Here is a 22,110-nt window from a genome sequence, read left to right as displayed (position 1 = left end):
TATATATATATATATATATATATATATATATATATATATATATATATATATAGTTTGTAAATGGATAAATGTAAATATGCAACTCTAGCATTGTTTTAAAGTTGAATTGAAATCGTGACTAGGATGCATTTTCCATTCAGTTTTGTAAATCAAGGGAGAAGTCAAAAGGATTTTCTGGGGGATCAATGCCATGCCACAGACATGATCTGCAGACAAGCTGAAAATAACTTTTTAATTAACACAACAAGTACTTAATACTACTTAACACAAGAATTAAGTATGTTATTTGTATAAGCAATGATAGCTACCACGTTATAATTAATTGGATAGATAATACTGGAAATTCATTCTGAATTAGTTTATTCTATTAATAGTCAGTTGCAAGCTAGCACTGGGTGCTTATTGTCAATTTTAGATAATATGTCTAAATGAGACACTTCTGATTAATTTAGCAGATCATATATGACCGCGAACATTGAATAACCAGCCTAAACCTGAATATTTTTTTTTTACGATAGTCAAACTTTAAACATTTTATATATAAATGCGTTTTTGTAATGTTCCATTTGAATGATCATGTACCAGTCCTTAGAAAGTCAACAGAATGGCCTCTTCAGACTGTATCGTACCTTTGTGAGTTAACCAGGTCTAAAAAGTGCCATTTCAGTCTCAAGCCCTGATGCAGCACTGTTGGATATGAACTTCATCCTCTTGAAGACGCAGAAGGACGTTCTTTCTCCAGCTCTTATTCAACACTCTCTCGGACAACAGATTCTCAGCACTGTCCCTCAGACGACATCTCCTCCATGCTGGCCATCTTGCTAACTTTCTCCACCAAAACCTCAGGACTGATTTTTGGTAGGCCATTGTCCAAGGGACAACCCTCGACAAGACTGTTCATTGGCGTTGGAGGAACCTGGACATCGTCCTCCATCCCAGTATCCTCAGGACATTGTTGTGAGTCACTCTGGTCCAGATTGGAATCATCGTCCAGATCTAGGTCCTCTATGTTCCCACTTTGATACACTTTTCTTTCCCTCTCCTTCAGGAAGTCTGTGATTATGGGCATTACTTTCTTGCGGGATGCTAATGTGTTACCCTGTATAAAGGCCTTCACATCTGGATATGGACTGCTCACTGGCTTAAGGTCCAGACTTGGGTTTTTGGCTTTTTCTAGTGCTTTACTCATCTATGAAAAAGGAAAATACAGCTTTCAATTAGTGAGAAAAATCTTTAATTTTAGCTTTCATTGTTTATTTATTTTATTTTATACATTACTGTTGAAAAGTTGTTCATTACTAGAACATTAACCACCATTAAAAGACTGGAAATAAAGCATTATAAAAGTACAAACTGGGAAACCCTGTTAACTGGTTATAAAGATCTTTGCCCCAGTGTAGTGATGGGGACACTATACTGTCAACAAGCACCGTCCTTCGGATGAGACGTTAAACCGAGGTCCTGACTCTCTGTGGTCATTAAAAATCCCAGGATGTCTTTTGAAAAGAGTAGAGGTGTGACCTCGGCATCCTGGCTAAATTCGCCCATTGGCCTCTGACCATCATGGCCTCCTAACAGTCCCCATATCTGCTGATTGGCTTCATCACTCTGTCTCCTCTCCACCAGTAAGCTGGTGTGAGGTGGGCGTTCTGGCGCACTATGGCAGCCGTCGCATCATCCAGGTGGATGCTGCACACTGGTGGTGGATGAGGAGATACCCCCTGACTACGTAAGCCCTTTGAGTGTCTAGAAAAAGCGCTATATAAATGTAAGGTATTATTATTATTATTTGCTGATCTTAATTCTCACCGAGCGTTTATCATAAATTCCTTTGATAAAAAAAAACTTGTTGAACCTAAATGGTGAAGAGTGTGCTTTTTGTTTCAAAATTAATTCGCAATTTTTTTAACTATTAGTATGTAGTCAATTTCTTTTGTATCTTCATTCCTGGAAATGAGGGTAATGAGTACCTCTTCTCTGTAGACAGTGCTGGAGCTGTAGACGGCTAGCTGACGGAGGGGCTCCTTGTTGTCGATGAAAGAGATTGTCATGGCAAGCACCAGGTTGTAGTTGTGATTGTGGCAGAACTCACAGAGGTCCTGCTGAAGTCCTCGCCTCTGAAGAAAAGACTGAAGACAGAACGGCACTTTTAACACGTGAGCATCATAAGAAAAAAAAAAAAAACCTAATTTCACTTTTTGAGACCCAAAATGCCCAATATTTTATTTATTTCTGTTGAATTAAGTTTTGATGGCTCCAACCATATGTTTGTTTCAGCTTAGATATTAAGAAAATTTCATTAGCTTAAGGTATTTTAATGAAATCTAAATATATTACTGAAAAATATAATCTTTAAAATATGCAGAGATCAAACCTCAATCTCTTCTGAATCATTGATAAATATTTCTGATTAACTTCTTTGGCAATTTGACAAGTAAAATAATTACATAATAAATGGCATTATTACTTTGAATTAATTGAGATTCTATGGGTAATGCCATTTTTCAAGTGTTATAATTAGCATACCGGGGCCATTTATATAAAAAAAAAATAATAATAATTGAACAATTTCCCCCAGTCTCCTGTAGGGTGAACAAAGAAGGTTTTGATACTTCACACATCTGATTCAGCAACCTCATGTCTTGCTATTGTATGTCCTAACAAGAGAAGAGGAGAGTCTGTCACGGAGGTTAATGTCTGGTGTAATCAGTGGGTGTGCGAGACGGGCCGCCCAGCCCTGCGGTGAGTCTGGGTGTGTCTGACTTGGAGTCGGCTGTGCTTCAGTATTAATGAGGAATTCACATGAGTCATGAGGATGGGCACATGAGCACACTTTGTGCCCACAACTGTAGCTCCTTACATTTCACAGTCCACATTTCCTCTCTGTACTTGTGGAACGGAGTACTGAGGCTAAATGCACAGCACAAACATAAGATTCACTTCATTTAGGACAAAACGTGTAATTTGCATGTGATCTATAAATAACACAATTTTGGTTAAAAGCTGTATCAGCCAGATCAATACATTCCAAGCTTCAGAGATTGTAGAAGCTTTAAGTGAAATATGTCATAACAGCACTGACCTCTAGTGTCATATAAATGACACTGACAGCCAACTTTAGATCTCCACCAGATGCTGCTTTCATGTCTTTCAACAGCATCTGTTCTGTAGAGAGGCCTGAAATACAGGACAGTAACGTGAAATTACATTCAATTAATTCAAGAATTCAAATCATACTGTTAATATGTCTATATCAAGTGGTTTGTTTCATTAAACTACACAGTACAAGATCCTCTCACCTGACACATCAAACTTGGCATTCTGTAGCGACTGAAAGAGAACACCCCTCTTAGGCAGTTTTGGAAAGCGTTTCTCCAAAAAGACGGCGTACTGGCTGTCCTTAGGGGTGACTTTACCTGCTTCAGGTGCCATGTTAACACAGTCTAGAATAATGGTACCTGTCAACACATACATTTTGCAAGTTAACAAGATGTTATCTTTCTGCTGACATCTCACATCTCTATCAAGTATCTCTTCTGGCTTATTGCCACTGAAGCCCATGCTGAGTCCATCTGATGTCTAACAGCATCTAACAGATTGAGCCGCAGTCATGCTGTGAGAGCTCACATTCCTCTCCGTGTTTATCACATCGCCATGACACTCACCGTATAAAAGCTGAGCCACTTGATGGTCCAGAACCTCAGGTGCTTTTTGGGCGATGCGCTCAGTCACCAAGGTGGCACAGGAGCCCACGGGCTCCACAGTGACGGGACAGGAAGGGGATGTGGGCCTCTGTAGGAGGTGATGGTCAATCACTTCCACGACATCGTCCTCCAGCTCACTGTCAGCACTACAGAATAACACAGATTTACTATAAAAGAACTGACCAAATCTCCTGATCTTCACTTCAAAAGTTAACTTGCATTGCACAGATAAAAAAAAAAAAAAAAAAAAAAGATGATTTGCATATATATTTTAAATATTTATATAATATTCCATATTATATTATTTATTCACACATTTATTATTTACTTACTACTACTGTTCAAAAGATTGTGGCAGGTAAGATAGATTTTTTAAGTGTCTTAAATGCTCACCATTTTACAATTATAATAAAATTGCAATTTAAAATTAGTTTTAAATTATAATAGATTTTAAAGCATAATTTTTTTCCTGTGATGGCAAAGCTACATTTTCAGCAGTTATAACTCCAGTCTTCACATCACATGATCTTTCAGACATTTTCTGTTATTATCATAAACAGTTAGTAAGTCAGTGAGTAAAATCAGAGAACAGTTTTGTTGTTGCTTAATTATTTTTATTTTTAAATCGTGACGTCTTTAAAGAATGACGTTTATTTAAAATAGAAATAGACATTTTGCAATTAATAAATTGATTAATTTAATGCATCCTTGCTTAATAAACGTTAATTCCTTTCGAAAACAACTGACCTCAAATTTTTTTTAACAAATTATATATATTTTGATATTATATTTTATATATTAAAATTAAAAAATCAGTTAATTAATTACTCTAAAACTGCATTTATTTTATGCATGACGATGGAAGACAGAACATGTTGTAGTACAAACATTGCATTTGTGCTACAGAACAGAAATCTGACCTGGGCAGAACATTGTGGTCGACCAGTGTCAGTGTCAGCTGTTTGTTCTTGTGCAGGCCGTGGAGGTCCACCTCTTCCCTGAACAGCAGGCAGTCTTGGGACAGACCGGACTCTCTCAGCAGAAAGGTGCTGTCAGAGCGCAAGGGGAACTCAGCCCGTGGGATGTTGAGCACAGGGACCGGCATCCTCTTACAATCAAGACTCTACGAGATGACAACATTAATGATGAACAGAACAATAATCCAGAATTATCACGTCTGTTATATCTGGCACAATTTTCCAAGAACACTGCAACAAAAGTGGTTTATTAGGTTGGGCACTGCATACCTTTGAAAGAAAGTAGGCGAAGGTCAGGGCTGATACCATGGAGTCCATATCACAAGCCTCATTTCCCATTATGACATGCAGCCCTGGGCTGTTCTTACTACAACCCTGAGAATGAAACAGAACAGTGTCACAGGCTGCTGGAAGAATATAGGACAAGAATTCGTAACATATAACTGCAAACCTAGTTCTTCATAATGTGGCTTTTGTGGCTTTTCAGGCTGAAATCCAAAACTGAAACATCTGTTTGTGGTTTCCGTGCACAACTTACCTATGCACAAATATTGACAAGCTAAAATGCATCCAATAGGCTGCGGGGACTTCCAGCTCCACAGTGTACTTCATCTGACAAACAATGATGAACTTGTGATCACCCAGTCGCTCTATATAACCAGCAGCCAGTGGGAGGTGGAGCACAATGTGTCAGAGATAAAGCATGGCTTATTTTAACAGATGATAACGTGTGTGTCCGTATATGTGTGAGTGAGTGGTGATTTTGCACTCTAGATTTTTTTGAGTTTCACCTCTTCATTGCTGTGCAATTTTTTTGCATTGTTGGGGGGATTTGTAGATTGGTCACACAAAAATTCTGTATTTTCAATTTTTATTTATTTTTTTCATTTCCCATAAATGTCCTGTGGTTAGTCAATTTCAGTGCTTTCCTAACATGAATAATAGTATGGCTTCAGAAGAGTTACACTACTGTTAAAAATCTGAAATCTTGATTTTTACTGTTTCGGATTACTCTTATGCGCACCGAGGCTGCATTTATTTTAACTTTTCTTTTTAAACATTTTGTTCTTGTGACGGCAAAGCTGAATGTTCACATTTATGCAGTTCAGCAGACACTATCGCTCTAGTCTTCACTGACAAATGATCTTTCATTAATTATTCTAAATATGCTGATTTGGTGCTCATTATAGGTCAATTTAACAAATCCTTGCTGAATAAAAGTATTACTTTTGAGTTTTGACACTTTCTAACAGTAGTGTAGTTATGGACTACGTCACTTTAAATGCACTTTTCTTGCGCTCTCTGTCTTTTGGGAACTTAAAAACCCACAATTCTATATTGCAGCCTATTTGCTGGATCACCAGTGAGATGAAGAGCACTTTTAATAGAATAACACTGAATGCATCGCCTTGGATTCAATAAAACCTTTTATCTCTCCCCATGATGACTCCTCGTCCAGCGTTGATTAGCATTTGGCCTGCTCCATTACTCCAGCCGAATACAGAAAACATCTGTGACATCAGCATTAAATGATGTACTCTGATCTGGGCAACCAGCTGGGGTTTGTTTGAAACGCTGGATGACGGACAGTCAACACAAGAGTGACTGAGCTCACAGCTGGCACAGATCAGGGGTGACGAGGCCCGTTTAGGTTGAGGTTTCGGCAAGAGCTCTCTTTCTCATGTGATAATCATCACTGAAACCCTTGTTAGATGGGGAAGTGCAGGAAAAAAACATGCTTATTCATACCCATATGTGCATGGCCAGAGGACAGCACAGAAATCTAGTCACTGCAATGTGAAATGGACCACAGGACAGTGAGTAAACAGTACAGAACCTGCGGGTCTCTAGTCAGAGTGGAAAAGAGCTCTTCTGTGCGCTCTATTTACAACATCACGCTTCAGTGCAGATAAAAAGCACTTTAACCACAAGTGCAACCGTATAATTTCTTCAATCATTGACTGAATTAGTTAAAGAACCCATCTCTGCTTGCTTCCATGAGCTGAGTCTCAAGGTAAACAGGGGCTTTGCTTCACTATATCCACCCAGCGGTGGGTGAGTGCAGGTGTCAGGGTGTTTGGGTTAAAAACAACAAGTTTAGGGTGGGGAGATGCACTGCTGTTGGACAGACGCTGTCAGGATCATGTATACCAGACAGCAGGTGTTATTTTCTCTGCAAATAAGGCCACCTTCAGCTTTGAAAGCGAGTGCATTAAGCTGAAAAACTAGAAAAGTGGGAATTGTTCTTATTGACTAAACACACTTGACAGCACCTTTAAAAAATAGTCTGTATCCGAAGCTCAAAAAGATCCATTTGCACCAAACAGCTCATTAAATCACTCCAGTCATCACTGTCACATTATCATCATTAGGAGATTGATCTGATTTATTAACAATATGCTGATTTATTATGAATGTTGGATACTTTTTCAAAATTCTTTGATGAATTAAAAAAAAGCATTCATCCAAAATAGAAATATTTTCTAACATAAGTATTTACCATATAACACATTCATTTCTTTCTTTAAAAAAACAAATACATAAAAATACTGCAAATACACAAGCTTTGTTACTGCGTTACTCTGTTCCCCTTTCAGCCATGAACTGATGGTAAAAATAAGAACATTATTAACTGTCTTGATATTTATTTTAAAAAAAGATTAAACTCGCCATTATGGAAAGGGGCTTTTACATTTCCAACAAGGGCTGGTGGTGTTAAGCCAATCACAAAGCACTGGGTCAGTTGGCCAATCAGAGCAGACTGCAGCTTGTTGGAAAGAGGGACCTGTTTTTTTTTTAACATTAAAGCATGTCAACATTTTCGGTTACACCAAATACACAAAATAACGATCTTTAAAAAAGCATCATATGACCCCTTAAAAAAAAAAACATTAAAAATGTATCTGATCTCAAACTTTTGAAAGGTAGTGCATGTGTGTGTGTGTATATATATATATATATATATATATATATATATATATAAACCACTTACACAATTATACATTTTATTCATACTTGTTCCAAATATATTAATATAATTCACTGGTAACGTTACATAAATAAAAACTTTAAAAAATATATATATATAACATAAGACTAAATTATATTAAAAGTATTGTTATATAAATAACAACTATAAACGAACATGTCTGCGTACTTTCAATGCATGTGCTTATTTCTATCAATGGCGCATGCGGCCAGGGTCTTCGCCTGCGCGTCATACCATATGACTTATGTCAATATCGAGCGTATCAAACAAAGCAGTCATTATTTATCACACCAAGCAATCATAAACGGCGACCACACTCGAGATTATTAATGTTTAAACAAGCACAGTGGAAGCTCTTGCCCCTAGCCACATTTAAGTGGGTAAAATGGTAGAAGAAAACATAACACGAGCAACCCCCTCTCTCTTTAAGCGTAACGTTACTGTACCATAGTCTTACCTTAAGCACATCGCGACAACTACGTAAATATGCCTCCATTGTTACACGGAGCCCGAGCGTTTTCACGTAACGGAATATACTTAATGAGTATGAAATGCCCTTCACTGCCTCTCAAATGTGCAGTGTCTCAAGTGTGTGTAAGTTAAGCCACTCGCATTCAGAGGTTTGCGCGCGAGCAAAAACCAACTACGTCCTGACGTCATATGGTTGCCGGGAAATGTAGTTTGTTGTGGACACACGAGCAACCAGAAAAACAGATCCAATCCAATCTCTTCTCTGTGCTAGTGTTCTCCTAAACGTTGACAAAGTTTAAGTGTTCTGATATTTCATCTAAAATAGACATTTGAATTGTAAAATATTTTTCTGAGGGAAAAATAAACTACTGTTCCACACAGATTTGTGTCCAATCAAATGCAAACTAGAAGAAGTCCCTCAATTTTGCTGTTTCATTAGATTTTCTTTTTTTTTTTAGTGTTTATAATGAAAACATTTTTACCAGAAAATTTATTCCGTTTTATTTTTTTCTCCAAGTATGTGAAAACAGCTTCTCTGATTTTATACAACTGTACAATATCAGTAAAAAAGTAGAAATTGGATCTTTAAAATACAAATCTAGTAAAATACATTAAAATATTAATTAAATCTACTTTCCAAAAAAAAAAAAACAACAACAACAACATATATTTAAAAAAAAATTATAGTGTTTTACATTGGGTAACATGGTGAAACAGTACTATAGTTTTTCTTCTACAATTACGTCTAACATTATTTTCTATAAAAGTAATTATTAGCAAGTTATCAACACATCTTTGTCAGGGTGGCATCTTTGCACCTTGTATAGTAAACATCAGTGATCTTGGGGATATGATGCTTTGATATAATGCAGAGGCTTTGTCCTTCGTGATTGAATTTCTGCTTATGAAACACATTCTGTCCAAATAGCAAGCCGGTTTAGATCTTCTCAACGTAGTTGCCAGGAAACAGGCCTTCATTTCCCCGAAGCCGGCCTTTCCACCAACCTGAGGGATCTGGGCAGACAGCACATCTTGGGTTAGTGCAGCATTCACCCAATAGAATCTGTACAACATTCACTTTCAATATTATAAAAATAGATTACCTTCATGTATGATTTCTATGATATCATTTGCTTGAAAGCCGAGCTCATCTGTGTCCTGAGCATCATAACCGTAGAGTGCTCTGCACTGTGGGGTGCGGGGTCTGGGTTTGGGTTTGGGTCCCCCTGAACCTGGAAGAGGCTTGTACTCTTTTGAACGTCTGCGATGCATTCTGAGAGAAAACAAAGGGTATATTTCCTTCGAAAGACTGAAATAACAATTGTAATTAAACATTCTCATAAAAACTGAAACTAAATTTCTACGACTAAGAATAGAGTAAAATTATTAAACAATTGACATTATTTTAAGCTTTAGGTATCTCTGGAAAAACAAATACCGACAGAGTGAAGATAGAATTAAATTCAAATGATACTGAAAACAGAAATAAAATACTATAATAACAAACAGAACGACAGAATTCATTTCGTAAAAAGTTGTGTTACCATTACTAACATACCGATCTGTGGTTTTAAGATTGTAAAAGTCTTTAGTCAGTTTAGGATATAATTCTTCCAATTGCTTGTATCTTGTAATTAGTTGCTGTCAGTTGCTCTGTGATCTCACCCAGCCACGCCCTGATCAGGAACGTTCATGAAGTCCATATCAGTGTAGATCTGGCTCTCGCGTTCACTGCGGCGAGATCCCTTGAGTCTGGGAAGGGTGGGCTGATCCTTACTGGACTGCTGGCGGAGCAGAGAGTTTCTACCGGCATGCTGCCCCTGGGTTCCTCTTCCTCGACTAGCAGACTTGGGAGGTTCTGAAATCACAGGCCATAGGAACATTTTAAAATGACTTCTAAAACATTTTAGCTGAAACTTTTGTGAAATATCCAAAATTGGGGTCTTACCACGTGAATACTGGCCTGCATTGTGGTTTTGGCTCCCTATGTACCTGCTTTTTCTGTTGTCACGGCGAGTGGGTCCTGCGAAAATGATTATGACATATTAGAAAAAGTCTTTAATCTCACTTTCTATTCAATCAACTTTCTAAATTTCTAAAACAATTGGTTTTCACAAAAACATTAAACAGCACAGCTGATTTTAACACTGAAAACAATAAGAACGTTTGTAAGCATATGCATGTTTTTTTTATTTTTTTTATCAGAATTATTTCTAATCTGAAGGATCGTGTATCCTGAAGACTAGAGTAATTTAGCTTTGCATCACAGGCATAAATTACATTTTAAAATATGATAACAACTAAAAACAGTTCTTTTAAAATTGTAATATTTCAGAATGTTACTGTTTTTACAGCATTGTTGATCAAATAAACTGAGAATAAATCTTTAAAAAAAAATTTGAATGGGGATATTTCTTCATGATCTTAAAATTGAATGCAAAATGGGTGTCTCAAGACCACTTATTTGTGATACTATATGTGTTGTAAGTATTTAAAATATTTTTACTACAACATAAAATTTCAACATAGACTCACTTGCGTTTTTAGGCAGACCGGGTCCAATACTGACAGACAGGGCTTTGCTGCTGGGCTTCAGAACTGCTTCATCACCCTGGCCCATCTGAAACTGGATTTGTCGGGAGCCCGCAGATGAAAATGGACCCCATCCTCCTTTCTTCACCTTAAATTCAAGTCTGGTAGAGAAAAAAAGTTTAATGTTAAAACTACAAGATCAACATATCCTACTTTTCCGAATAATACATCACCTAGTAAATTTCTCAGCGAGGGAAACATTGCTCACATGTTGTTAAACTTCAGCGGCAGCTTTTTCTGGGTTTTTTCCTCGTAACGCTTGAACAGGAGACTGAGGAACTCCGTTTTAAAGACAGACTGCAGCACACTGTCGTACTGATCCTCGTGCAATATGAAGAAGTCATCCTGTAATGTGCTGAGAAAAGAGAGATACAATAACTGATTAATAACCCATCATACATATTCAATTTAGAAATGATAAAAACCTGCCTAAATGCTTGTTTAAAGGCATCATTCACTCACCCACCTTGTTCCAAACCTGTATGATATTTTGAAGAATGTAGATAAGCAAAACTTCAACATTATTAAAAAAATAAATAAATATGGAAGTCAATGGGAATCAGAAACTGGTTAATAACATTCTACAAAATATATTTTGTGTTCAGTAGAAGGAGGAAATTCATACAGGTTTGGAACAACTTGAGGGTGAGCAGATGATGACAGAATTACAGAACTATCCCTTTAAAGAACTTTATTTTCATTCTACTTTAAATGTATGATTTATTAATCATTTTGAAGCTTTTTTATGTTGGGAGATCTTTCAAGGCCTAAAGGTTATCATTCACATTATATGAGAGAGTACCTAAGAGAGACGGATTGGATCTTTTCCACCTCTATTTTTCTCTTCAAGACCTCCTGAATCTGGCCTTTCTCAGGACCCTGTTTCACCTTCTCACGTCCAATCAAATAGAGGAACTTGGGGGTGAGAACGAGGTCACGCTTGACAGTCTGTGGGCATTGAAACAGCATGTGAGTATGTGTCAGATGAATAAAACTTCTGTTGGTTCAGTAAACTAGCACAAAATACTACTAAACAGAATGTTACAGGGGACGTCAAGTCAAACCTTAAATCTGCGGTCATATTTGACCACCACGTCGGCGAAATCAACCCTCTCCCTACGACCCACAAACTGTCGAATCTCTGGATGGTTGTCCATGCCAATGTAGTCTCCCACGAAATTGCGGTTCAGACTGTTCTTTCGTCTCTCCTTCTTGTTCAGCAAGAGATCAGAGGCTGAAAGCATTACAGAATGAGTGTGATTGAAAATGAAGTACATCTGATTCTAATCCAAAGGCCCTATATATTAGATTTGAGTCTTTTGTCCATATTTACTGACTGATACAGAAGATGGGCTACAAAGAGCAATGGGATCTGAACTCGTTTCTTTTTCTGTATGTATCAAAGAGAGGAATCTAAATGAACTCTTACCTTCCTCTCGCATCCGGACGTACTTGCGCACAGCGATGTGTTTGCGCCAGGCTTGCTGGATTACCCGAGCATATCCGTTGTATTTCCTTTCCCTCATCTCCTCCAGCAGGAACAACTAAAGATTGACATAATCGCGCTTAGTTTTCATTGTCATCACTGTTGAATATCAACAAAATATTTCAGAATATGAACAAAATGCAAAACACAAAATGACCAGAGCATTGACAAGTACATCCACTCACAGTGTTAGGTGTGTAACAAATGACACACTATAGGCATACTCAATCATCTAGTATGCAAATTATATAAGTATATTTAGTCTTGTCCAACATTTTACCATTTTTTGATTAAGTGCATCATCTGGGCATTAAAAATGCACTTTTTCACACTACTTATACAAAAAAAAAAAATTGCATATTGCATAAGTATGTGAATAAGGATGCACTTCTAGAGTCTAACAAAGTTTTGAAAAACATAGTTCTACAAGAAACCATGTGAACCACAGCTGAATAATATTCACTTAAGTCTGAATTACTTTTAATCTTTTGCACATCGCCAAAGGAATGCATTTACGTAGCCAAACTGCAAAGTAATTCAGTTTGTCCATGGCTAAAATAAACTGACCCACCTCTAAAAAAAATTCAGTTAGAACAGCAAAAAAAGGACATAGTCCCAGATGTTCAGTTAATGAATGAGGTTATTATTTCTCGTATTTGAAGAAAACATCCCATTAAATTAAAACTATGACATTATTGATTCACATCACTACTGTCAAGTTACAAAAAAAGTACATACAGATTCTGGGGCCTTGATGAAGATTTTGGTTTTGCCCAGCTGGTACTGGTCTGAGTCCATGTTGACAGATTTTAAAAGGTGCAGGACACCCTGTTTCTCATCTCCTCGCCACTGAGGCCACGTTTCTCTGGTCAAGATGGCATATCTGAGCAAATATAATGGAATAGTTAGTTATGTTAAATTTTCATATATATATCATTTAGCATCTAGACAGGCATTGTTAAGAGCGGATTGTACCTTTGCAGGAATTTCTTGAAGGCGCGTCGGAAGGCGTATCCAGCCCTGCGAACCCGGATGTTCTCCCGCAGTCCCAGATATTCTACTTGGTGTTTGACGCGGCTTTCCTCCCAGTCACGAGGCTTTTTGGTCTCATTGGGCTTGATGCATCGAATATAATGAGGGGTGCATTTCATTAACGTCTGGACCAGATTATTTGCCTGTTTCTGTAAGAAAAAAAAATAAACAGTTGCATAACAAATCTAAGAGCACAACATCACATTCATGTATCATACAAAACTGTAACTATACACAGCATCCAGCACACTTGCCAAGCACTAAATGCAAGCTGGCCGAGTAACTTTGTTAGGAACTGAAACATAATGCATGGTTTAAATCCAATTGTAGGAATATTTCTAGTCAAGTGTGCATTTCTCTGTTTTGGAAATCAGTTATTTTACCTTAATCTTTGAACCTGAAGTGGTGGGACGGCCCCTTTTCTCAGCCTCAAGGTTCTCTGGGAACAAATCTTTGATGAAGGCACTATGGATATGACCAGAAAAAGAGACCAATCATTTCAAACCTCTCTGAAGCCCTAATACTGTTTACTCTTTACCAGCACATGGAAGAAATAATCATAGAGCTGCCTTTTAGTGAAGTAATACACCACAGAATCTCTCTCACAAGAAAAAATAAACAACCATACTATCCTCCATAAAAATGCTACACCATATTGATTTTGTGATTTATTTATGTGATTTATTATGTCATTAAGAAATAACTGCAAGACTGCAGATGTTCTGCATTGGTGCATGAGTGCATTTAGGGGCTTTTAAAAAGATTTTAACCTGGTCCGAGATGTTTCCCTCGACAGGTCTTCCCCCAACCAGTCTACTCTCTCTAGGTCAGCCAATGTGGTGCTGAACTACACCTCTCAACTGGGACTTTCTGAGCCTTGGAGATTTAAAAACCTCCAGGGCAAGGCTTTTTCAGTCTGAAGGTCTGGCTACGTGAGACAAATGTGGACCGACACTCTTAAAGATACTTGGGAGCATGACCTAGGACTTACTATTATAGAGGATCTATGGCATAACATCTTGAACCAGGCACGCTTCTCTTCCTTATGTGCTAGGCATGGTTTGATGCAGTGTAAAATCCTGTTCAGAGCTCACCTAACCAGTGCCCAGTTGTCTACATTTTCCCCAGACAGAAGCGCTGCCTGTAACCGTTGCTGATCACCTGCATATGTTTTAGACATGTCCACAGTTGGAAGATTTCTGGTCAGGTGTATTTGATACATTTAATGAAACTCTAAACACTAATATAGACACTGATCCCTTGTTAGCCCTCTCTGGAGTATCCATTAGACCTGATCTGACAGCCCGAGATAGAAAGGTTGTTGCTTTTGCTACAATCTTGGCCAGACGAGCTATCCTTCTTAAGTGGAAGCACACCTCACCCCCAACACATGACAGGAGGAGACAGGACTTTTTTTTAAGGTATCAAACTTGAAAAGTTAAGATGTTCACTCTCTGGTTCACTCAAATCTTTTTATAAAACTTAGGATCCTTTTTGGACTATATTAAAGGCCTAACTTTTACACCTGTAACTGGCAACATGTTATGCTTGTCATCTTTTTTGAGGGTTGTTGTTATTTACTTATATATTGGTTAGTTATATCTATTTGATTTAATTTGTTATTGTTTATTTATATTTAATGCTTTCCTGTCCATCTGAGTTTATATGAATGGAGAGACTGTGGAAAGGATTAATAAATGGACAATATCCTACTGTTCACCTTGTTATCATTATTTCAGTCTCTATTGTCGTACAAAATACCAATAAAAAGATGTGAATATAGTTTAAAAAAAAAACAGCTTCTGCTATAATCCAGCTGACATTAGTTAAAATACTAGTAAAAATAACCAGATGACCACTTACAACTCACTGCTCTGCATGAGCTCGATGATGTCATTGAACAGCACATCCCTGTTTCTCTCGCAGAAGCCGCTCACATCATAAGACACCTGGAAATAAGGGCTCTTATTACTCTCACCAAGAAATTAATCAATATCAGAGTGACTCGCTGGAAGCACACTAAAACAACTCAAGGCATCTAAATTCAGATGATTCACTGTCCTATAATACTCATGTTACCAATGTGCAGGCACACAGAACTCCTAATGAATAATTAATACTCCCTTATTGACATTTATTAAATATTTTAGAAGATTTGACAGTGCTTTTATCTTATTAATAGGAATTCTGATAATTTAAAAACCATCCATTCCGTAAAAAATCCCCAAAATTACAGCAAATTTTAAACTGCTGTCAAACAAGCCAACAATGTAAATATTTATGGATTTGCAAAGTTAGTGATGTTTTATGGAACCTATAAGGTGACAAAAAGATTTGAAACAGAAAATATTAGTAAATGTTTAATACATAAAATGACATAGGTATGACACACACACACACACTTCATCCGCAGTAGGGGGCAGTGTTGCATCCATACTACTGCCAGCCATCAGAAAAGTGCATTTTATACAATCTGATTTTTTTTACCATTTATTATATTGCTAAAGATTTTATATATAGCTCTGTTTAAACATTTGAAAAGTGTCTCTTACCTTGCCTGCATAGTGGTGAACTATGAACCCTTTGTTCCAGCTGTTGAAGTGCTCATGAGTGCCAATTTGCGACTGCAGTTTTTGCAGCAGAGTCTGGTCTGCACCCTCTCCTTTTGCATGCATGGTGGCGCACACATCATCCAGGATGCTCATGATGCCAGGAGGATTCTGGGTTATTAAGATACCCAAGATTTCATTAGTTGAACGGATGTTGTTATGCATATGACACCCATTTGATGCTACAAGTGTACAAGTGTAAACTCACCAATTTGGACTCAATTAAATCACATACAACTTTGTTGTTAAAGTATTCAATAGGTGTCCATTTGATTCCCTCCTGTACATACTCTTCCTGCAAATGAGATGGAAAACATCAGCAAAAATCTCCTTTGAGACCTGTGTGTGTATACGTTTATTAAAAAACTAAATTCTCACCTGCTCTGCTTTAAGTGTGAGCTCAATAAATATCTGCTGCAGTTTTTCATTCACAAAGTTAATGCAGAATTGCTCAAATCCATTTTTCTAGAGAGGTAAAGGCATGTGGTTACTTATAAAATGAACAAGACGAGTAAAAAAGAAGAGGTGCATTTAGAAAACACAAATTAACTCACCTGAAAAATTTCAAAACCGTAGATGTCCAAAACTCCAATGTTTAACTCCTCATGATCTTTCTGCATCGCCTTGTTTATGGCCTTCAAACACAAGCACAAACTAATTGAAATTACTTTTCTTTTGCCTTTTGAGACTTATACTCCCATTCAAAAGTTTTTATTTAATTTTTTTTACTTGCGCTCATTAAAGCTGCACTTATTTAATCAAAATAAAGTAATAACAGTAATATTGTGAAATATATTAAAGTGTGTAATGACTGTTTTCTATTTTAAAAATATATATTTTTTTTATTCCATTTAATTTTCATCAGCATCATTCTGATATGCTCATTGGTAGACAAGTTATATTTCTTAATATTATGTTGAAAACAGATGTGCTGCAAAATATTTTTGATGAACAGAATTTGTTGTTGTTGTTGATATAGAAGTCTTTTGCAACATAAATGTCTTTACTCCCACTTTTCATAAACCAAAGGCTTCCTCGCGGAGTAATACTCTTTTCTTTAAAAAAATACAAATAAAATCTTTCTGACCCGATAGCATTTTTATAGTCATTTAAATGGACTCACATCAACCAAGTAGTCAAAGAGTCTAGAGTACAGGGCTTTGGACAGTGCGTCTCTGGTGAAGGAGGCCTGCTCCGTGTTCAAGGTGACAGAAATAGTCTCTGTTTTACCACCCCACTTGCTGTCCATGATGCGACTGGTCAGTTTGCTCTTTAGACCGTCCTGATTGATTCCCAACAGGTAAGACGGGAATGCCAAGACTGCAGAAGAGTGAGAAAGCCAATTCATTAGCTAAAATAAACATCTTTCCACAAGCTCCTCAAGAATTGCTTGTTTTGTACTACTTCTCACTTGGAATCAGATACACAGACCAACTAAACGATAAAATGCAAGCATAAACTCACAGTCTTCACTCTCCACCACAGCATAGTTGCCTTCCTCTCTGAAAGCAATGTTGCCAAGATGGAGGATTCCTGCCACAATCTGCAGCACGGTGTCCTGAGCATCCATAGACAGGCCGACCACCGACATGGCAGCCTAAAAATGCAATATACCATTTATGTTTATACTGAATGGCAGTAACACAAGCAGAAGGTTTCTATCAGGGGATTCAATGCTTCACACCCACCATTGTGTCTTCAAACTCCTTCTTGTCATTAATATCCTCCACGATGTAGGTTTCAGACTGGTTTAAGTAGAAGTAGTAATCAGGGGTTGTGACGCCTAAATTCTCTCTCTGCTCCTTGGTGGCTCCTTGCAAGAGCTGATACAGACACATTGTTAACAACAACTTACAGAAATTTTATCCAATTTCAGTAATCTTCCATGCTGACTAATATGACACAATCCAATCCACAGCTGGCCTAAACTAGATTAAATCACATTGCCATAACATGACACACAACAATTCGCCAGCTTGCATAACACATCACACACTAAAGTGACCTTTTCTTGGATGTGTTTCTATGAGCTCACTGCTTTACCTGGTAATATATGTGGAAATTCCTTTCCCCATGGTTCTGAGACACTACTCTGGATTTTTCCAATAGGAAGTTGGAGATCTTCCCGCCATCAGGTTCTCCTCCTCGGCTGAACTGAATTTCAAAATATTTTCCCTGAGGTATGAAATAAATATAATATGCAGTGAACTCAAAGCTTGTGCATTGACATTATTGCATATGCATGTGTTGGCAGCATACCGCTGCAGAAAAGAAACGAACAGTATAGCCTAGTGAACTACAACTTCAGCCCACACACACACACACAAACTGCAGTCCTACAAACAAATCCTGCAGCCAACAAGGAGCCAACAAGCTAGAACATGTTGAGAACCAGCATGCTCCAGATGACATTCTGAGACCTGGATTGCACACTGATTGTAGATACTAAACAACAGAGAGCCTTACATGTTCCTTCTAAAAATATGTAAATAATAAAATTGATAAATATTAATATATGACTGAATTAATTTCAATGTTATTTTACCAGTTACACAAAATATATTCATAAGATACATATTTCATTAAAAATTATATGTATTTATTAAAATAAATAAATATATATATTTATTAATACAAAGATAGTTTGTAATATATATATATATATATATATATATAATTAAACATTTTAACTCTAAATAATGGAATAAAATGATAAAAAAAAAAAAATATTAAAAAGACCTAAAATACATTTCTTCTGAGATGAATCATTGCAGCAAGACTTACAAAGCGACTGGAGTTGTTGTTGCGGGCGGTTTTTGCATTCCCAAAAGCCTCGAGGAGGGGGTTGGACTGGAGAATGATCTCTTTCACATGCTAAAAGAGGAAACAACATGACATCACAGACAGTTCAGATGGGCCACATGAGATATGTACACAACACTTTTTGAATCATTACATTTTTATAGTTGCTGATGCTGACTGGAAATGAAGTGTTCAGTGTCACAGAGGAACAAAAAGATCATTGTCAGATAACTGTCTAGGTGATTTTAAAGGTGCTATATTTCACCTACAATGAGCACAGAATGTGGGCAATATTAACAAGAGAAACAACCACACCCATTAGTTCTCATGAATTTTGGGTTAAGTTCAACCAGGCTCTCTTTAAACAAATGGTCTTCTAACAAATGGATTACAAAACCTGTTTGTTAGCAAAACCTGTCTGACCTAAAATATTTACTGGAAGTACCCCCTAAGATTTTAAGTAAATATTTCAACAATTAAAGCTACAAATTTGCATGTTCGCCATTTTCTGACATTTGGTTAATGGTCACTTAACATCAAAGTCAGCAAAAAAAAAAAAAAAAAAAAAAAAAAAACTCACCTGTACTTTAGGTCCGCCTCCTGAGACTTTGGAGATGTAGCTCATAATGTACTTGGCTGCCACTGTCTTTCCAGCTCCACTCTCTCCGCTGTATTACAAACACATTCAGATCACGTATAATTCAAACTTTTGATGCCTTACAATACTTTAAACTAAGGTGTTTCAGGGTGCGGGCGCCAGATCCTTGACCCCTGACCTGATAATGACACACTGGTTCTCCGAGTCAATCATCATGTTGCGGTACATATTGTCTGCTAGAGCGTAGATGTGGGGGGGATTCTCATACTGCGCCTGCGAATGACAGAATACACACACATTGCAGGGTCTAACACAACTGTCCTGGAAAATTAAAAATCACATTTGCATGAAATTGAGGTAGAGCCATTATTCCGTAACCAGTAACACTTCCTGATTTGCATATGCACTCTCTATGATTTGGCCATCCGGGGGAAGACATTAACAAATACAGATTTATAGGCAGTATTTTCGAGCTAAATGTCAAGTCTGTGCATCCAGTGGCATTGCTCTGTTCTCTATGGACACGTCTAAATGCCTTATCCTGCAGGAATGATTATTCATCAAACTTTAATTTCATTTAGTATCCATATATTTAGAGTTATGTACCCTCTTCCCCTGGATGACCACTAATAGGAAATGTATATTGTACTTACGGCTCCCTGATACAGTTCAATCTCACGATCTGTGAAATATGGCAGCTGTTTAAAAGGGTTCACTGATATCAGCACTGGGCCTATGTATGTCTGAAGAGTTGTGGTTATGGCAAAAATAAATGAATTTTATTCCTTTGACTTCACATGATACTTCAAAAATCATTCTATTATGACTGATGTCTTATCAAGAAACACTTCGATTATTATCAAAGTTGAAAATGGTGCTGCTTAATATTCCTGTGGAAACAATCAAAAGTTCAAAACAAATTATTTGAAACACAAATCTTTCGCAACATTAGAAATGTCTTTACGGTCTCTTTTGATCGCTGCTAACGCATCATTTCTGAATAAAAACATTAATTTATTTTCAAAATAATTACTGACCCTAAACTTTTCAATTTCAACTGTAGCGTATATTTAAATATGCCAGACCAAATAACCAAATAATTACGGTTTATTACAGACATAAGGATACAAAAATGAAGTCATCCATGTATCTTTTCTTCAGGTTATCGGTGATGGCATCTTCACTTATCTTGGAGAGGAGGACCATGTCGTCCACACCACTGACCTTCACATTCTGGGTCTGCCAGTGATATTTGTCTTTGCTCCCCTGTGAGAGAGAGTTAGCTTATTCATATGGTCTCTTTCATATGCAATTGAATGCTGACATACTGTTGGGTTACATAAAGATTATTTAAATGCATTTCGCTACTTCATGCATTTGGCGGCACTGCATTAGACAAGAGGGCTGCTGTTGAGCAGAATTAATAAGTTAACAAGTTAATTAAAGGGTTAATAAGTGTAAGAATATACTGATTAACTAAGCCAGCCAACTGTGCATGGAGGAGGAAATGACATTTCTAAAATACTTTGTTATGAAGCGTTAAAACGTCTTACACTTTGACAAGACAGGACTATTACAACAAGGAAACTACTCCTGTTCTTTAAAGCTATACAGTTCCATGAGCATGTCATTAAGTCATATGCCAAATACAGTGCAGCAATATAACAAAACGTGAGCCATATTTCTTTCCCTCACATCATAAACAAAGGAAAATGCCTAGTCGGGTGATTAAGAATTAGAAATGGCCAATTAAATGTGTGAAAAATAAAATCAGAGTATATCCTCCTTGCACAAGTCATTAGCAATCATTCTGAGGAAACTTTGGGCTCCCATAAATATGACTTTGAATTTAAACTATCATTACTTTGTGCTCTCACTGACACTCAACAGAATTTCCCTTGTCCTCAAATGTAATCCAGGAATTTCTAAAGTTACTCTGATTTACATTTTCTAGTCAGATTTCTTCTTTATATGATGTCCCAAACCCGAGTTTTTATGGAGTTTTTGGTAGGCAAAACATTGGCCACCAAAATATCTAGCTATCCTATGCATTTCAGAAGTTATTCCCGGACTATTTCTTCAAACCATACTAATGATTTGGTATTTACTTTGCTAGGCAGGAAAATAATGGAGTAAATGTTTTTTTTTTTTTTTATGTTTTGACTAGTTAAAATGCAACTTCTATAGTAGTAGACGTCGAACAGTAACGTTGTGTACAGAGCCAGCTGCAGCTCTTAATCTCTTAGTTCGATTTATAAGGATATTAAGTTTTATTGGGTTTTAGCACTTACCATGATGAATTAAAGGTGCTTCCCGTATCACACCCTGTGTAACTTTCAGTCCTGTGTGGACTCTTCGAGGAAATCTTGCAGGTTTCAGGTGAAACTCCAGGATTTAACTAGTCGTCCATTTGATATTCCACCGATACGATTTCTTATTTCTATAAAAGCATAAACGACTCTGGATATAGTGTTTCATATATCAGAAACACGTGTAAAACTATTAAATAATTGGTTTTATGGGTGTAGTCCATGCATCGGCAAGTACTGGAGAGTTTTTCCTTCTTTCTTTTGCGGAAGGAATCGCAGGTACTTGCACATAACGGCGCCACCCCACGACCCTAATCGCATTTACCTGTGCCACAGGTAATCACAGCACACAACAAACAGGAAAATCAGCACCTGGGCCAGGCCTGGAAACTACTAAAAAATGTTCCTACTCGGTACGTCTTTTTTTTTTCTTCCTGATATCTATAACATCCACGGTTAACCATAGTTTCCACTAAAATAACTACAGATATTGCTAGTAAAAATCTAAATGTAGTTTACAGAAGTAAAATATCATTAATAA

The 22,110-nt window shown here is 37.1% G+C and overlaps 2 protein-coding genes across 3 annotated transcripts; both read right to left on the bottom strand.

The window, feature by feature from the left end:
* Nucleotides 1-28: 28 nt before the first annotated feature.
* On the bottom strand, nt 29-8,305 carry prune (prune exopolyphosphatase). 2 transcript variants are annotated; one of them, XM_026283750.1, is made up of 8 exons: nt 5,133-7,203; nt 4,952-5,056; nt 4,625-4,827; nt 3,666-3,850; nt 3,300-3,458; nt 3,083-3,177; nt 1,971-2,129; nt 29-1,189 (listed from the first exon to the last, which is right to left on the bottom strand). In XM_026283750.1, exons 2-8 carry the CDS (start codon nt 5,018-5,020, stop codon nt 776-778), a joined length of 1,284 nt encoding a protein of 427 aa, XP_026139535.1. In that variant the 5' UTR covers nt 5,021-5,056; nt 5,133-7,203; the 3' UTR covers nt 29-775. The 2 variants fall into 2 exon arrangements, with proteins under 2 accessions (XP_026139535.1, XP_026139534.1); XM_026283749.1 differs by lacking the exon at nt 5,133-7,203 and adding an exon at nt 8,128-8,305 and having other exon boundaries at nt 37-1,189.
* A 312-nt stretch (nt 8,306-8,617) lies between these two features.
* LOC113115973 (unconventional myosin-Ie-like) lies at nt 8,618-22,031 on the bottom strand. The gene is made up of 27 exons (XM_026283744.1): nt 21,552-22,031; nt 20,389-20,526; nt 19,914-20,003; nt 19,439-19,533; nt 19,243-19,330; nt 18,645-18,734; nt 17,904-18,035; nt 17,549-17,683; nt 17,325-17,457; nt 16,984-17,180; nt 16,415-16,495; nt 16,239-16,325; nt 16,069-16,155; nt 15,804-15,971; nt 15,115-15,200; nt 13,635-13,716; nt 13,195-13,400; nt 12,958-13,102; nt 12,163-12,277; nt 11,798-11,967; nt 11,536-11,681; nt 10,942-11,088; nt 10,677-10,834; nt 10,090-10,164; nt 9,807-9,999; nt 9,245-9,414; nt 8,618-9,155 (listed from the first exon to the last, which is right to left on the bottom strand). The coding sequence occupies exons 1-27, from the start codon at nt 21,552-21,554 to the stop codon at nt 9,079-9,081; spliced, it is 3,294 nt and encodes a 1,097-aa protein (XP_026139529.1). The 5' UTR covers nt 21,555-22,031; the 3' UTR covers nt 8,618-9,078.
* Nucleotides 22,032-22,110: the final 79 nt, after the last annotated feature.

Source organism: Carassius auratus, chromosome 16 (genome assembly GCF_003368295.1).
Source record: "Carassius auratus strain Wakin chromosome 16, ASM336829v1, whole genome shotgun sequence".
Classification (NCBI taxonomy): Eukaryota; Metazoa; Chordata; class Actinopteri; order Cypriniformes; family Cyprinidae; genus Carassius; species Carassius auratus.
This window is presented reverse-complemented; position numbering and strand designations above follow the sequence as displayed.

Excerpts from the sequence above, each read along its gene's own strand:
- prune (XM_026283749.1), bottom strand. The coding sequence starts at position 8,166 with ATGGAGGCATATTTACGTAGTTGTCGCGATGTGCTTAAG. Across the intron at positions 5,057-8,127 it reads GTTGTCGCGATGTGCTTAAG|GGTTGTAGTAAGAACAGCCC; the intron begins GTAAGACTATGG and ends TTTCATTCTCAG. Across the intron at positions 3,178-3,299 it reads TGCCAAGTTTGATGTGTCAG|GCCTCTCTACAGAACAGATG; the intron begins GTGAGAGGATCT and ends CCTGTATTTCAG.
- LOC113115973 (XM_026283744.1), bottom strand. Across the intron at positions 17,458-17,548 it reads AGGAGTTTGAAGACACAATG|GCTGCCATGTCGGTGGTCGG; the intron begins GTGGGTGTGAAG and ends TTGCATTTTTAG. Across the intron at positions 13,103-13,194 it reads TTCAAGAAATTCCTGCAAAG|ATATGCCATCTTGACCAGAG; the intron begins GTACAATCCGCT and ends ATATTTGCTCAG.